The 17,778-nt window shown below is 39.5% G+C and overlaps 1 protein-coding gene across 6 annotated transcripts in view; it reads left to right on the forward strand.

The window, feature by feature from the left end:
- The window catches only part of LOC123961804 (voltage-dependent calcium channel subunit alpha-2/delta-4-like), a 160,933-nt gene that overhangs the window by 74,911 nt on the left and 68,244 nt on the right, over positions 1 to 17,778 (forward strand). For all 6 annotated transcript variants that reach the window (XM_046037511.1, XM_046037513.1, XM_046037517.1 and 3 more), the window contains 5 exons: positions 8,418 to 8,499; positions 12,589 to 12,705; positions 14,093 to 14,152; positions 16,942 to 17,104; positions 17,186 to 17,317. In XM_046037511.1, the coding sequence (XP_045893467.1) occupies positions 8,418 to 8,499; positions 12,589 to 12,705; positions 14,093 to 14,152; positions 16,942 to 17,104; positions 17,186 to 17,317 (554 nt within the window). The remainder of the gene's footprint in view (positions 1 to 8,417; positions 8,500 to 12,588; positions 12,706 to 14,092; positions 14,153 to 16,941; positions 17,105 to 17,185; positions 17,318 to 17,778) is intronic.

The raw sequence follows: 17,778 nt of genomic DNA on the forward strand, positions 1-17,778 counted from the left end.
AGTGTTGAAAAACCTATGGTGGCTTCAATAATTTGCTTGTTTGCGGTCTGGTCTGTTAACAGTCCCAATAAAGGGATGCATATACTGTCCAGCAGACCTGAAAGAGCTGCTACCTTCAGCTCATACCCCAGGTCGAACACCCCGAAGGTTACCTCCGTGTAACAACATGGAACAGCCTTCCCCCTGCAGTCGTCTGAGACAACACATCAAGCGGTGTTCATGCCTTCAACGAGAGACTGAATAAACACGTCCTCAGCAAGAGACTGCGATCCTAAACCTCATGACTTCAAACATACATGAATCAGCTTCATATCAGCTTCAGCATCATGACGCTTGTATCTGCGAAAGCAAAATACAAATAAAAAAATGGTTGTCGGGTAGAGCGGAGGGCAACGGGCAACTCCCAGTGTGAACGTGTTGAGCTGTGTGGAAGTGACGCTTCTAGAAAACAGTCCTGACTGGACTTGTTCCAGATAAATTAAGCTTCATATAACAACCTCCCAGAGTGCACTGTGTTTACAAGAAGATTCCTGAGGGAATAAGTTTGTGTCAGCTGATTGCAGTTTTCCCTCTGGACTCACTGAAATCTGCTCTCCTCTGTTTCTGTCCACAACCCAGAGCAGAGAGATCATCTCCAGCGCTCGTGTTACGACTGCTTTAAATGATCTCCTATCAGCTAATTCAACACTAACCAGCACAACTACGCGTCTAACCCCAAACTCAACCTGAAGCTTATTCCAACCTCTAACACCAAGTCTAAATCTACAAACAGGCCTTTGAGGAAGAAAATGTCTTTACTTTTGACATCCTGAGCTCTCACAAAGCGACATGAAAGAAAACACACACAAATACACTTTATTCAGAAGGAAAGGACGACAGCTATGTCACACTTGACACCATTAAAAAACAAAAACGCAATTGACCAGAAGAACTGAACTTTTAACAACATAATAACAAAACAACCAACACATTCTCACTCCCGACACGTCACATATTGACGCTTGGTCAAGGCCCTTTGGCGACGCTTTCTAACACCCCGGGTAGCCCTTTTGCGTCATTTTTAGACATTTAGGGCTCTGCGGTCAAGTTAGCAACGCTTACCAACAACAAATATGCAACGTCAGGTTAGACTTTCAAAATAAAACGCTAGTGTTTCAAAACCTCGCCATTTTAAAATGGCACGTTTTTAAAGTCGTGAAACGTTGCAATTTTGTTTAGTTTGGTTAGGGTTAGGAAAAGATCAGGGTTTGGCTTAAAATTACGTCCGTCATTTAACACGGACGTTAACTAACGTCATTTGCGTGACTTACCCAATTTACTTAACCGCTCTCCGCGCGCTGAACTATGACGCTATAAGGATCCCTAGTGCGTTACAAACTGATGCAGATCAGTCTTAACCATGCGTCCAAATGTGACGAGTCAGGGAGTGAGAACGGGTTGAAACAACACAATGTTTAAAACTGCAAAATAGACTTAAATCATGAAATTCCCAACAAAGAAACACACTTTAGTCAGAAATAGATGTTAGAGTTAATCAATATACTGAATCGTGGCTGACTAATTGAAGCAACTTTGCGGGGGAAATATCATTTTCATCATCAACATTCCTCAAATGTAAGTCGCTCTGGATAAAAGTTCCCGGCCTATGAGTAAATATAACGTAGTGTAATCTCAGTTCCTTTATCCACATTTTAAACTGCACTTCCCAAAATTCACCTGTCAGACAGTCCGGGTGGTGGTGGGTGGTGTCTTTCCTCCTGTTGTAGCTGCTCATACCAACAGCCTCATTAGCATGAACCTGTCAGCAATGGCTCCCTGCAACAGGACGTTCAGCCCTGCAGCTTCCCTCCTCCATCACCATCTGTGTGCCAACATGGCTCCCCCTCCCTCCTCCACCAGCCCGGTCACCTTCTTCCCTGACCCACATTCACCCCCCCGACTGACCACTGCAGGCCTGGACAGAGACACAACTGGTCTTGTTCCGGGAATTGTAATTAGGAATTTACTGGTTTTAGATCTGATGTGGAATTCAAACCCTGGTCTGCAAATCTGGCCTACAAAGACAGATATATGCTCATAAATATGTTTACATTCACCTGATTTAAGGACCTCCTGCGGTTTTGTTGATATAACGGTTGGTTGTCAGGAGCAAAGGAGGAAGTAGCTTTATGGAGGTCGGCTGGATGATTGGGTGAATAAAGCTTGTGACTTTTAAACAGGAGTTCGGAGGACTTCTGATATTTATTTTTGCTGTGTTCAGACCAAAAACAGCACGGAGTTGTTGGGGCCATCACGCACCAATGAGATGATGAAATACCATCGAGGAAGTCCAGTTTGAATTACAGGCCTTTTGAGTAGGAAGGTTTGTCGGACACCAAAACGCTACACAGCAGTTTATAATACTATGAGATAGGATTTTACAAGACTCTGAAATTGTCACGGCTGCAATTATTTTATTCTGTCTCTGTCCCGAGGTGAACATAAACAATAAGACATTTGTCTCACAGAATGATCTACCAGGAATGTGTGCTTGCTTGTATTTAATTGGCCAATGCGGTGTTTTGCTAGATAAAGATGTGTTGCTGAAGAAGTTGTACTTTTAAAGTTATGGTTTTCTGTCTAATCCATCTGTTTTATGAAGAGAGATCTCTTCTCTGTTGCTCCTCCATGAGGTTTCTTCCATTTCTTTTCCCCGTTAAAGTTTAAGTTTTTTGGAGAGGATTTTTTTCCTTCTCTGAACTGAGGGACAGATTGTAAAGCAGGCTGTAAAGGCAAATTGGGCTTTTTCTTAGTATGGCCACAGAGCACTGATGTTGGTTCATCATCTAGACTGATCCTGTTTATCTTTCTCCTGATAGATGTTTGGATATGAGACGATCATGAATTTGTATTTCAGACTTGTTTCTTGTCAGTTGGAGCTGAAACAGAAAGACAATGACCTTGTAACTTGTTATAAATGAGTTAAAAAGTACATTTTAAAACCTTGTAAAACTGTTGAGTGTTCTTTGGGTCAGTTATCTACTTTTAATGTCACTACATTTTCCAGTAAAACATTCATTACAGCTAGTCAGTTTTCTGCTGAGCTGCCATCCAAGCTGTGTTACGCTGTGTTACGCTTGTGTCCGATATTATTGAGCTGGGCAGATACAAACATTTAGTTGAAATCAGGCAAATACTTTTTCTACTTCAGGTTTGGTTGTTCTACTAATGGAACTCAAATCCAGTGAGTGCACACTGTGCCACCGGTGGCCGTGTTGGAAAGCAGCCTGCATCGCCCTTTCACAAGCCAGCAGAAATACTTTCACTTTCCATTAACGGCGTGTTAAAAGTGTATTTGGTCTCTGCAGAACAAATAGGATACACACATGAGAAGAAGGGAGAGACTAAGTATGGGTGGGTAAAAGAGTCCTGTTGGGCTTTACGAGTGACGCACAGATCTCCCTCTATAGGCTTACCCTAGTTCATTCACCGCACTGCTGCTCATGTATTGCTGTCACAGTAATTCTAAAGATTAAGTTCATAGATGCTTTAGGAATAATCATATTGAATTGGGTGCCTGTGCTATCAGAGAAGGCAAATCATATGCAGCACCTTCATATGAAAGCAGGTGGTTTGGTTGACTACTCGCCTTCTCAAGACATCGACAGATACAGGCATCAATAACAGGCTAGGCTGCTTGCAAGTGTGATATCTCAAAGTGATCTCATCGATACATTCATGTAGATTTATAAAAAAAAAAAGTGCATTATTCTGGGTCTGTGCCGTGCAGAAGTAACGCAACGGCAGAGAATATTGTGTACATAAACTGATAACATAAAAATATACAACAACAAATATGTGCGACGTGTCAGGTCTGTGCCCGACACGAGATGAAATTATATAGATTATATAGAAAATCAACATTTACACAAAATATTATAATACAAACAGCAAAAATGTGATTAGTATCCAAACAGATCAAAAATATATATTAAACATGCATGAGTCACACGAGTTACATCATTTCAGGAACTGTTAAATACCTTAAGGCAAATAGCCTGTGGGTCCTACCTCCGTCATCTACACCTAAAAGGGAAGGACAGGTAAAACACACCTCAGAGAAAGATATCCTGTCATAATCATCTTTCTTGCTGTGATTATAATTAGATATCTTTCTCTGAGGTGTGTTTTGTGTGTGTCCCTGTGAGCCTGAAGAAGCAATGGGCGAAGCTTGTTTTTGATTTTACAACGTTACTTGTATTCTGAGTAGTTTATTGACCAAGTACTTTTATACTTTTACTTGAGTATGTTTATCAAATGGTAAATTTTACTTGGATTGAGGAAATATTTTCAGTACTCAACCCACCACTGCTTGTAACAAGTTTTCAAAATCAGCCTTAATCATCCTAAAAGAAGATAATATGACTTTAACTTGTTTCTCTTTTCATTTCGTCACCGCAGCTCTCTGTCTCGACTCCCGACTTGTTTGACTTTCTTTTTGCTGGCTGTAATGTGAAAAACATTGCAGTCCGATTGGCTTCAATCTGTTGGACAGATCAGCCTCAGCGGGGTCAGGATCGGCTGATTAGATTTTGAAGGTGATCTTGATGGAGGATTTATTTTTTTGGCCGTGTTTAGTTGAAATTGGAGACAAAATGGAAAGACATTGCAGGTACTTACTGCACATAAGCTGCACCTTTTGAGTCCAAAGGGACCCTTCATTTTATTAACTCATCACATTATTAGCTTGATACAAGCTGATTTATGTCCAGAACTCACAATCTATAAAGATATCTCTGTGGAAGTGAGAGAGGGGTTCAGTGCCACGTCACATCCCACACTAAGAGCACTAGTGTATTTTTGTGTGGGCTGTCATGTTTGAAGCTCTGTCTGCTGTTGTGCTCTTTTGTTAAAGGCTTGGGATCAAAGACTAAAAAGTAATACCTCAGATAGCTGAGGGCCACACATAGGGATTTATGAAGGATTGTTGCTTGAGGGTGACCAGCAGTTGGGGAGGTCGTCTTCAAACTGAAAAGACAACGGGGTCGAGTTTCCTTATTTAGCTTCGTGTCCTTGGACTGAATATGTAGAGCTGGTAAACGGGCAAAAGCTGTAAGTGTAAACTACACAAGAATCCAGACTTCACTCTCTCCACATTTGAGTCGTTCTTTGTCAAACACCAACGTAGCCAATGTGTGATTGTTTTAAAAACCCTCCAGCTGTATTCAAATAAAACAAAAATAGTAACCCTTCTGTTGCAGTCGAAGAAGAAGTTATTGCTTGTTAAATGTTGTAAATCCCGTTATAAGTGGGCTGTACAGCAGCTAGATAACAGCAGCTCTGAGTCTCAGTTCACACAGCTTATATTTGGGGAACTTTAAGGGGAGGAGGCGGCTCAGAATCAGCAGTAGGTTTACACATACAAGGAATTTGCTTTGGTATTTTGGTGCATAGCAATAAACATAGTGGGTAGAAAATGTAAGAAAAGCTTAAGCAAGTAATGCAGGTGCAGAATAAATATAAAGTTAACAATAAGATGTGAAAATATATTTAAAAATATAAAAGAATAATACACAATATATATATATATATAATAGCTGGTATAAATAATAGTTGTTAGACGTGGAGAACCAAATTACAATTGGGTTTGTGCAACATAAAATTATTTTGTCGTCTCTGTAATTTAAATTCTTCTTCTTTTGACTGAGAGCCGACATTTACTGATATTTACTGCCACAGTGACAATGAGACCAAACTGGGAGCGCAGTTTATTCTGTCATTGTACTGAAACCTGGAAACAAACCCACAATGTATTTTTATACATGCACACAGCCTGTGCGAGTGTTCCTGCACTGAGAGGATTAATGTGCAGAACAGATGGATCAATAAACTCCTCCGTTGTTCAACGCATGCTGAGTAAGCGCACACACACACACACACACACACACACACACCCCAACACACACACACACACACACACACAGCGCTGCTTCAGTGCTGTAAATTGGCTGTGTGTGTGAAAGACCTCTCTGCTGACTTCGCACTGTCTTCATCCTGTATGTGTAATTATTCACCACCTGCGTGCTGACCACCTGACCAATAAGAACAACGTGATTTAAAATGCTACATGAATGCGTCCTGATGCCGACACATCCATGCTTTGTTCGCGCGCTCACCTCAGACACCTCAGCTCAGATGTCCCTCTGAAGTCTCAAACCTGAACTCTGAGCCTGCAGGTGAGGAGGTGCTCCTTTTATTTCTGACCCAACATCCAATCAGAGATCTGAACGCTCCATACCGGTCTGTGTTTGTTAGTGTAAATATACTAATATATTAATAATTTGCTGTCACATTATGGTGATATGGCTCATAAATAATATCTTGATAGAGTTAGGCTATGCCGCAATAAAGGATATCCATGATCCTTGATACACACATTATGTCTAAAATAACAGTGTACCTTCTCATAGTGCAAACATGATGATCTTATAGACCATGATGTGTTGCTAATGATATATAATACCAAACAGTAAACAAAGGAGTTAAAATGAGCTCAACCTTAAACATCTACAGCAGTAAAACGCAACATCCACATGAATGCAGCAGGAATATTAATATTTTAAATTAATAAAATAATAAAACTCCGACAGGGAACATTTTACTGCACAATAAGTAAACTTTGTTATAATACTTGGATACTTGTACCTTAAGAAGGTTTAGAATATTTCTGCTAACTGTTAGCTTTTCACCATCTGGACCAACTCTGGTGTGAAGACCAGAAGACGCCTCGGTAACGTTGCATAAACAGGGACTTTTTATTTACTTTCTGTGGCAGCAAACACAACACACTGCTTTGTTATATAACTCTTACACTGCAACGTGAACTTATCTACACACTTACGTTAACTACCTCTCAGCAGCGACCAGCGGAAACACTGAAAACTCAAATATGACAATTATTATCCGAATAAATCTAATATATGTGATATTATAGCCCTGTTGTGGTGCATGCAGTACAATTTAATATTGGTTTGAATGTTTGTTCATTCCGTATAAGGCATTATTCAGACTAAAGTTGTGGCTTGCAGATCAAACTCACACATTTGTCTCATTGCATTGACTTTATTAAAATCTGCACCAGCTTTAAAAGTCATTCTGCATTCATTTTGAAACACCCTCACATGCACAAAACACAAATGACAAAAATGAAGCTATGCATTTTAAGGACATGTCTCCTGTGAGTGATTTTGTTTCTTTAAAGACGACAATGTTAAAGTGTTTTTATTTTTTTTGGACGTTCATGAATGACATTGTCCCCGAGTACAGACACCGGCCATTGTCCACAAACTGTAGCTACTCAGAGGCACACTACAATATGAAAGCAACACAGATCCTGCACAGAGCGCCGCACACATTTCAGGTACATTTAAAACTACTAAACTGGAGCGTCTTGTTAGCCAAATGGTTACAGTGCACGTCGTGCGGCGGGTCACATATTCAGGTGTGCTTGGCTGACGGCGTGTGGATCAGAGATGTTGAGAAATTGGTGCAGGGGAAACTGGTTTCCTGGAATGAGAGCTGTGTAGACACAGAAAACACCTGAGCCTGATGAGAGCTTTGTGACGGACTGACGGACCTGTGACACATGCAGCAGTGCAGAGACATTGGGGTCAGAAATGCTATTATATAATGGATTATTAGTCTTTAACTTTTGTCAACCTCTGACGTTCAGATACTGCGTGCTGTGTTTTTTGCGGTGCTGTGAGTTTGCGCTGAGCAGACACCTGCAGCTCTCTGCTGTGACCCAGATGAAGAACAGATTATCTAAATCTCTTGCATCACTGTCATATTTAACGGCTCTTTTCAGCTGTAACTCGCCGCTGCTGCAAAGCGTCGCCACGGCAACAGACAGCCAAACTCAACATTCAGTACATGCATACCGTACATTAACTGATCCGGGGCGCGGTTTATCTCGCCTGGTTGAGCGCGCACCCCATGAACAAGGCTGAATCCTTACTGCAGCTGGTTTGAATCCGACCTGTGGTCCTTTGCTGCGTGTCACCCCTCTCTGTCTCTCTCTGTCTCTCTCTCTTGTTTCCTACCACACTATCCGCTGTCCTGTCCCAAAAAAATACAGAAAAATGTATTGAAATTTGTATTTTTTAATAAAACTGATATAGTACAATTCACTGCTGTAGCAAGCAAAGATGCGTTGTACGATAACCGTTAGTTTTCATACCACGGTATTCTGCTGCTACATGTGGGACAGGCCAAATGTTTACATACCACTATATGAATTATTTACAGTTTGGAGAGGCGTTTGATTATTTATTCTTCTTTTTGTAGTTGTCCACTGTTGTGTTTACATGTTGACCACCACCACAGATAATAATGATACTGTATTCTTGTAACCAATAGTCCTGCTGTCTGTGTTTCAGGGTGCAGCAGTGGGCGACTGTGTTCTCTGTTCAGCTTCGAGAGTCCACCACTAAATACTCCGGCTCGCTGCTGCTGCAGAAGGTAAATCAAGTCAAAGTCAGTGAATCACATTTCTGGAGGTTTTAAAGGAAAACCCATGTCAAGGAATGAATCTCCACGTGCATGAGTCCTCCTGTCCAGCCTTCAGGACTTGATATCTTCTGAAACTGGTCCTGTTGATGCTTTATTAGTGTCTAGGTTTGGCAGACGTGTTCACACGTGCAGTTACTGTGATGGTTATATGGACGCATGGTCAAGACCCATTAACGTCTGTTTTTAACTCACTGTGGAACCTCTTAGCGTCATAGGTCAGTACACTGGGTGAAGCCCTGTAGCGTCTTTTATTTATTAACGCTAAAGATAGGTGTACGTAGGTTTTGTACGCTATGCTAGTAACGTCACTGTTATGGAAATTATATTCCTGGTGAGGGGTTGAGCAAAGAATTGAGCTACAACCAACCGTTGTCTTAAAAAAAGAGAATAAACAGAGAAGTACTTCTGTACTGTCCACAGCAATATTTGGGTCCACTGAGTTCGGTTAAGTCTGAGACTACGCGATGCAAACCCAACTTATCAGCTGGAAACCCCCAAAACCCTCGGACACCACAGAGGAAACCCAATAAAAGGATAAAAACACAATATATATCTATAAGCAATAACGAGAACAGTAGTAATAATAATAATATTAAAAGATCGTACATAAAAGATTATAATGTAAGAGGACACAATTTTCTGCCATAACAGTCACTAAACTTATGTTAGTTAACTGACATATGTAAGGTAGTTATTTTGAGCCAAATCATGATCTTATCCTAACCAAATTGCAACGTTTCCCAACATTAACAGGTACATTTATTTTGAATATCTTACCGGACGTTGCATATGTATTGTTGCTAACTCGACCGCACAACCCTAAACGCTGAAAAACAAAGCTGAAGGGGTACGCAGGGCGTTAAAAAGCGACGCCAAGGGATCTTGATCGAGAGTCCATATGTGACAATCTGGAAGTGAGAATGCGTTGTTTGGCTGCTCCTGGTTCCTGAAGTGAAAAATCGTAATAATCTTTGGGATAGACGATGGAAGATGGAGCTCGAGGCTTTGATGGGCATGAAACTTCATCAATCCTCAGAACCAAAGATAACAACAATAATAACAATCATAATAATAACTTTATTTATATAGCAAAATACAAAGTAAGTTACAGTTAAACATAAATAAAAATAAATAAAAGATAAAAAATAAAACAGATCAAACTATTTAAACAATAACACCAGACTAATCAATTCAGAAAAGCGATGAGATAAAAGTGAGTTGAAAGGAGAGTCTGATAACCTGGTCTTGGTAAAAAGTCATAAAACATAAAAGTTAAAATAAATATTTCAACTCCCAAGGTGCATTTCATTAACAACGATCCTGAAATCATTACTGCTCTGAATCACGCCTCTGACTGGTTTCTTGTACTTAGCATCCGCAGCGTAGGCTCATGGGTATTGAAGTAATTAGAGCCACCGTTCTTCTCAAACTGACTATGATGAATAATGATTTATCAGAAATGAAATAATAAAGACAAAGTGGTCATAACATAAACCTATAGGGCTGTCACATTATCCGGGAGACTGGTGTGTTTCTGAAATCCCGAAAAGTTGTCAAAGTGCGACATGTGAACAGGTTTCACCGAGCCAGAGAGCGGCGGATTTCTTCATCTTCTAGAAAAAGAAGAAACTAACTCTGAAGCGTCACATCAGCTTGGTCTAGTTCCTCTTCCTGTTGGTCTTTTGGTTTCTTTTTCGATGGGTTGCTTCCTGTGTTGTTGAACATTTTTGCTGAAAATAAGCTCTGGAAAGAAGCCAAATATGACGTTTACTTTGACTTTTATACTACTTCATTGATTTTGCTCCAACACACAATTAAACTAATTAATGGGGGGGACGTTTTCTTGAAATATGAAAGCGGGATGAGAGTTTGTTTTGGATTAGAGGCACTATGATATGAAAAGAAACTAATGAAATGCAGCTGAACCTCAGACAGGTTAAGTGTTTGTCTTTTGTGAGTGTGTCTGATAGCGTCTGGCTGTGTCGCTGTGTTTCTGTGTGTTTAGCAGGGAGCTCGCGCGCACACACACAGGGATCATGGTAATGCCCAGATTGAGGACCGAGCCCTCTTTACCGGCGTCAGGATTTGTGGCCTGTTCTGATTTTAGACATTCATCCATTTATCTCTCAGATTTAGATTTATCAGAGCCGGTCTGCATTTTGTCTGCTTCCAAGCACACACAACCACCTCCTGTAGTTAGAACAACCAACCCAGAAACACGTCTGAAAAGCCGGTAAATCCACATAATAACTGGATCGAATGAAATATACTGTAAAGATTAAGTTGTTTTTGGGGACTCTCAGGTTCCATGTTGTTGTTTTCATGTATGTTTTCTCTTACTGTGGATGAGAGGGTTTGTGAGAACAGGGCGCTCAACAGTGCAGCGTTTCACTCGCAAGCCGGTGAAAACGAGAGAGAAACATAAAAAATGATTTGCGTTCACACGGTGATTGACTCTGGCACTGGCACAAAATAACGCAAGACAGATTTACAAAACTCTTAACTCTTGTTTTTTCAGCAGGTTATATCAGCTGTCACTAATTAATGTTAATCCTTCTGTAACTTGCAGGCAGGCCAGAATAAAACTTGGCTGTTGTCTGGTTTACATGCTCTCTAAAGCCGGTGTCTGTACTCAGCCAAAGCTCTTTTGTAACAGAAGAAGCATCACCCTGTAACAACACAGGTGGAGTGTTTTTGTACTTCCAACATCTCCAAAAGACTGATGCACCTTCTCTCCACCGGATCCTAATGTTTTTGAACCAGGAGCATCAGTTTTTGGATTGAGTTGCTCATGAAAAAAAAAAAAAAGGTGTGTCCGATTTTATACCTGCTGCTGTGGTTTCAGTGTGTGAGATATTTAATCAGCATTTAGTTAAACTTGTTGTAACTTTGGCGGACAACCTTTATGTGTAGGACCCTGTTGCTCGCAGTAAGCAGCTGATCAAGAAAATAGATTTTTAAGGCATCTCTGCACTTCCTGTTTTGCACCATCTAAACTGAATTTATTTTAACACCGGCTGTATGTGGGCTTGGCTATATTTATGTCAGAGAAACAGTGCTCCCGTGGGGACAGAAATATTTTTAAAATCTGCCATCGGCAGCTTAAATTCAAAAACACACTGATTTATCAGCCTGGAAGAGTCAAAGTCCAACTTAAAGTCCTGGGTGATGATAATGATGATGAATGGATGTTACAGATCAGACACTCAATGTTTGGCTCTGCTCATGTGCTCAGCACAGTAAGTCAGTTGCTTTGACTAATTGGAATTAGTGAATGACTTGATCGAGCGATTCAGAGTGTAAATAACCTGCCTGGGCCGTCCTTCCTCGCTCTCAGCTGGCTGATCCACCTCGAGCTTCTTGATCCAGAGAAAGTGACCCGATTACCTCAAGCCCCGTTTGAACCGAGCATTAACGTGCGTCTTGGGTCATCTGATCGCAGGTGGACAGATCCAAGTATGTCAGTTCACGTGTCTCTGGTGACCACGCTGATCTCCTGCTAGCGGTCCTGTTAGCTTTAAAGCTTAAATGAAGCTTTATTAGCGTTATTAAAGCTCCTCCTCCCGATGGGCCACATCTCCCGTGCTAGCAGTGTAAACGGCAACGCTCCCCCGGCCCAGCTAGCCTCGCTGTAAAACTAACCCAACAACATCCCAGCAGCTGATTTAATCTGAGTCTCTCTGAGCTATCTGTTCAAAACAAACCAATCTGCCAAACCAAACAGCATTAGATCAGTTTCACTGTGTGGAAACATCCTGAAATGAAGCAGATCCAATCAAGATTACTGTCTGGATAGAAGAAGATTTAAAAAAACAAAAACATTTATGCTATAAAAATGAGAGAACTCGTTGGCAAATCCTATTCTGAAACCCATTACTCATTTTAGTAACGAAACGGTGAATTTGTCCGTATTTATTAAAGATCTTTATTCTTTATTTGGATCCTCCAAAGCTTCCATAAGCTGGTTGCCAGTCTTTAACGAAAGCTAGCCCTTCAACATCTGTTATTTTTTATTTTTTTTTTTGTTTCCATATATAGAAACTGAAAGATGTCGAGTCCATCGTTAAGATCGTGGACCTGGATGGAAACGATTTGGTGAAGCGTTACTCTGATGAGATCGAACGAATGTTGGGAAGCAAGATGAAGTCAGTGAAGGTGAGGACCAAGATGCTTCTACAGTCTACCGGAGGTGTACAGGTCGCTGCATAGACCACCGCAGTATATCGGCTGCTAATATTAAATAAAGTGCCTCTCTTCCGCGAAGGTTGGCGGACTTGCAAGATCAATCTGAGATAAACCTGATGACATCGCTGTGTCGTCATCAGGGTTTTTTTCTCCTACAGAGACACAGGAGACATTTCACAGCCAGTTTCACAGACCGAGTACAACTAATGTTTTTGTGTCTATGTTACTACCTTCAGACTGCAGCTCAAATTTATATAACCTAATATGTGACTCAGATCTGGTCTTTTTATGACCGTGTGAACAAGTCACATGGAATGTTTTCGAGGTCGGATTTGCGCAGATCTGTTTTTAGATGCAACCTGAGTCTGGACACTCAGGTCGGAGTTGATGCGACTTTGATGTCACTCTAGATGAAGAAATCTCCTTATTCTTCTGCGCGTGTGAACAAAAAAATCGGATCTGGGGAAAAAATCAGAATTGAGCCTTAAGGCCTGCAGTTTGAATGTAGCCTATGTGACTAAATAGAACAACATTTTTTGAAATTGGTCCGGTATTGAGCGTGCTGCAATTGCTCCCTGTCCACTTTTACAAGTGTCTGACAACATTGTGGAAAGGATCCCTATAGAGACAAACCTTTTTTAATCCTTTTTGTTTAACCAGAAAAACAGTCGCTATATCGCTCTCGTCAAAGCCTCCAGACCCACTCGACAAAAACAGTAATTTTACTTTTGTGTTATTGTGTGACTTTGGTGCTTTTGTTTGTTTGTATTATTGTGTAACTTTGATGTTTTTAAAGTCACACAGTTACACAAACAAACTACCGACTGAGGCAGATGTAGACCAGAGAGGTAAAATACATTTTTTTGTCAAGGGAGTCTGATGGTTTTGACGAGAGCGATTAAGAACTTTGACGGGGCGCATTTGCCTGCAAGGATTAGGTTGCAGCCATAGACGGTATGTAAGGTTGCAGCGTGCTCCCACAACACTGGACCAATTGGCTACATAGACACAAAAAATGGGTAAATAAGGTCCAAAGACTAGGACTCACTCTACCACTATGTGATTGTTTCTCTCTCTTATTTCTGCTTTTTCTTGTGATATACTGACTCTAAAAATATTGAAATTAAACAATCTGAGAAGGTTTTAAGGGTTTAACTGCTTTGGGGTTGCTCACAGCTCTTGGTCTTACTAAGCCTGTGTTTTGTTTGAGTTAGACATTACTTCATTTCACGGGGTCACAATCCAAAAAGGTTGGGAACCACTGTTTTACAGGATGTTAACAGTCCACGCATGCAGATTATTTTTCACATGGTACACGTTGTTTTTATTCCCCATTTCACTCTGTATCTTGCCTCAGAGGTTAGCTGAATCTGCAGAGGATGCTGACCTGTACCATGACTTCAACGCTTCATTAGAGGTTGGTGCTCTTGTTTTGTCCTGATAACTAACCAGCTGATTTTTTTAACAACAGTTCAGCTGTTCGTGTTTCTTTTATAGTTCATTGTTTTTGTTTTGTTTGTACCCCTCACTGAAACCTGCAGAGAAATGAGACCTGCAACAGGTAGATGATCCATCACAAGTTTAATTGGTCTAAGCTGTAATTCGTCAGCCTCAGGTGTACTTTGGCTTTAAGCTGAATGCTAACATTAGCATGCTAACTGCATGTGGATCAGAGCTAACTGCAGGCCAGTCTGCAGCAGATTGAACCTTTTAAAGCTTCAGCCGACTCCTGAATTTAGATTAGCTCAGATTTCAGTGATCCTGTGAGGAAACTAGGTCGACACTACAGTAAGGTGACCAGATTTTTGAAATGAAAACCGGGGACATTTTTTGTTTGGTGGTTAGTATGTCATTAAAAAATAGAATGTTTTTATACATGACATAAAAAGGGGGATGATTTTGGTTATAATCTGTCAAGTATAACTTCTATATGAAATCAAGTCATTTTGAGGCAAAAGTACAAGCTGCAATCACTTCTCTGGCAAGTGGAATACTGCATCACATTGGTTGTAGGCTACTGGCCATTTAAGTAAAAAGCCTGGATTGGTTGGTATAGCAAGTTAAATAATGTGATAAGGAGTCATAAGGATAATTACAAAAGAGATCATGTCTTTATTTTATATATAACCTCAGCAGTAAGTCATGTTAATTATTGCCTATAATCACGTAATGTCCGGCCTGATTACGCTATAAACTGCAAACACCAATTTGGCCACAATAGTGATTATTCCCTTAAAAGAAACGGTAAAGTTTCACAAAGACAAACCTTTGCGGTTATCGCGGACATAAAGTGATGTTTATTTGCATGTTCTGTCAGTTTGATGCAGGAAATCGTAAAATCTGATTTCAGGTCTGTTAACACCTTATACAGTCTATTATTAACAGACAGTTAAAAACGGGGACGTCAGGTGACGTGTAGTGCAGAGTACTTGATTTATCAGCAATAAAGTATACAGACCAGTTCTATCTCTCGCTGAACAGTACTTTTATTAATCTGACATTTAAAAAAAAAAAAAGAAAGAATACTTGCTCTTCTGTTTATAATAGCATAATTTAGCATATGGAAAAAAAATTGTTAATTTATTTATTGCAGTGTTAGGCTACTAACTTTATAATATTATCAATTCAGTGGGTTTTGTAGTCTGATGCTGTAAATCCTTTATTTGGCAAGTCAACACTCAGCTCTTCTACACAGTGCGACACAAACCCAGTTTCACTGAACTGCTTCTACAATAGTGCACGGACAGAAAGTAGAAAATAGTTGTGTAGCTCTTATATAGTTGCTATCTTTTATTTTCATAAAAATATTTGTTGTATATACCTTAAATAAAACATTGAAATAAATTTATATATCTCAAGGAAAATAAAAATAGACACTATACAAGAGCATTAAACTCAAAATTACAAGGCAACCCACACAGACACAGTGTTGTACTTAAACTAATGTGCAGTACTGGCTTAAACAAAGTGTGATTGGTAGCAGCAAAGTGTGGTGTATGTATGAATAATATGATACCATCTACTTTGACCGCATACACCAGAATAAAATATAATATGATGAAATGTTTGTCTGTATTACTATGTATACATATAAAGTGTTAAACAGCATTTTTACAATTTCCTTGATAACAGCAATTGTCCATTTGTCAAAATAAAAACTTGGCAACCCTCAAATTTACAAACAAGTAACTCTTCAACATTTTCATACCATTTTCTCCACCAGTTTTAATAATTTCAGGACAAAATTAAGGCTCAGCAAAATATAAATTAAAGATTTTTTTTAACAGCTGATTATTAAGTAAATGTATTCATATGAAAGGTACCTATCATCTAAACATTAATTAAATAAGTTTCTAAATTCTGCTGTTTATCCTGGAAATCCAAGAATTATCTTGATTTATGTTCCTTACTATGCTTTAACATTAATAATAATAATGTTTATATATAATAATAATGCTTAATGTGGTTGGATGTCATTTATTTCAAACTGTGAACATTTAATTTTGGAAAGGCACCTTGTTGTAATGTCTTCAGGTCCTATAAGGTTATTAGGACACTGGTTGGTTTAGGATGGATATCCTCTGTCTAGATCCAGATGTATCATCAGATATTAATCTTTTCTCTAAAAGTTAGAATCTTATTCTGAAAGGAAAACCTCTTCATAACCTCTTCCTGTCAGTTTGATTACTTTGTTTTTGCCTTTATTGAACACAGTCAGATGAACAAACAATGTACATTTACAATAATGCCACAAGAAAATTATATACAATAAGAGACAAGGCCAATTAGACCGGAACAAAGAATAAAAAAAACAACAATAAAACAAAAAGGGCAGAAAACACAATGTATAAGTGACGTATAAAATAATATGTAGCCTACATATTCATATATATTCTTACTAAGTAATATTTAATAATATCGAATTAATAAAGAGGTTTTAATAGCGTTTTTGATTTGACAATAATTTAGAGACTGAGTCAAAGAGATATTGTTATTTAATATATTACAATTTAGAAACAAGACCATGTCTTCTAAGATGGGCGTAAGTGTTTAAACCTTTGAAAAATCAATAAAGCAATTTATATCCAGAATTCAAGTAATACAGTAGAGTAGTAGTAAAAAAATAAAGAAAGAAAAAGAGATGACTAATGGATTCAAGTTATAGTTTACAGAAAGAACATAAAGGGAAAACATCTGTTTTAACAGTTTGATTACTACAACTCAATGCTGATCAACACGGTAGACGAAGACGGGAACAGCGTGGAGCTGGGCGGCGAGTTTCCCCTGGAGGAGAACGAACACTTCAACAGACTGCCGGTGAACACGCTGCTGAGCAACATCCAGGTTCCCACCAACGTTTACAACAAAGGTCAGAGGTCGTCCTCCACACATCTGTGAACAGGTTCCTTTAAGACACAATAGTTCCTGTAAGGTTTGGCTCTCTGTGCAGATCCCAACATCATCAACGCCATCTACAACTCCGAGGCGTTAAACGACATCTTCATCAGTAACTTCCAGAAGGATCCGACGCTCACCTGGCAGTACTTCGGCAGCTCCACCGGCTTCTTCAGAATCTACCCGGGTGAGTTTAAGATTCGTCTCTGGAAGTCGCTGATGTTTGTTTGCAAAAGTCCAACTTTACAGCAACATTTTTAATCTTTAAATCAAATGTCATGTGTTCTCTCCTTTGAGTAAAGATTAAAAACCAAAAGGGAGAAGAACCTTGGTGTTTGGTTTGATAGTAATTTAAATTTCGAGCAGCACACCACAAAGCTTGTTCAATCATGTTTTTATCAACTTAGAAATATAGCAAAAATTCGATCTATGTTAACTTTTAAGGACACCGAGACCATTTTACACGCCTTCATCTCATCACGCCTGGATTATTGCAACAGCCTTTTCACCTGTTTAACCCAAAAATCTACTGATCGACTCCAGACTGTCCAGAACTCAGCTGCCAGGCTTTTAACCAGAACAAAGAAATATGACCACATTACTCCTATTTTAGCTTCATTACACTGGCTCCCAGTATGTTTTAGAATT

The sequence above is a fragment of the Micropterus dolomieu genome, linkage group LG22, assembly GCF_021292245.1.
Source record: "Micropterus dolomieu isolate WLL.071019.BEF.003 ecotype Adirondacks linkage group LG22, ASM2129224v1, whole genome shotgun sequence".
Taxonomy (NCBI): domain Eukaryota; kingdom Metazoa; phylum Chordata; class Actinopteri; order Centrarchiformes; family Centrarchidae; genus Micropterus; species Micropterus dolomieu.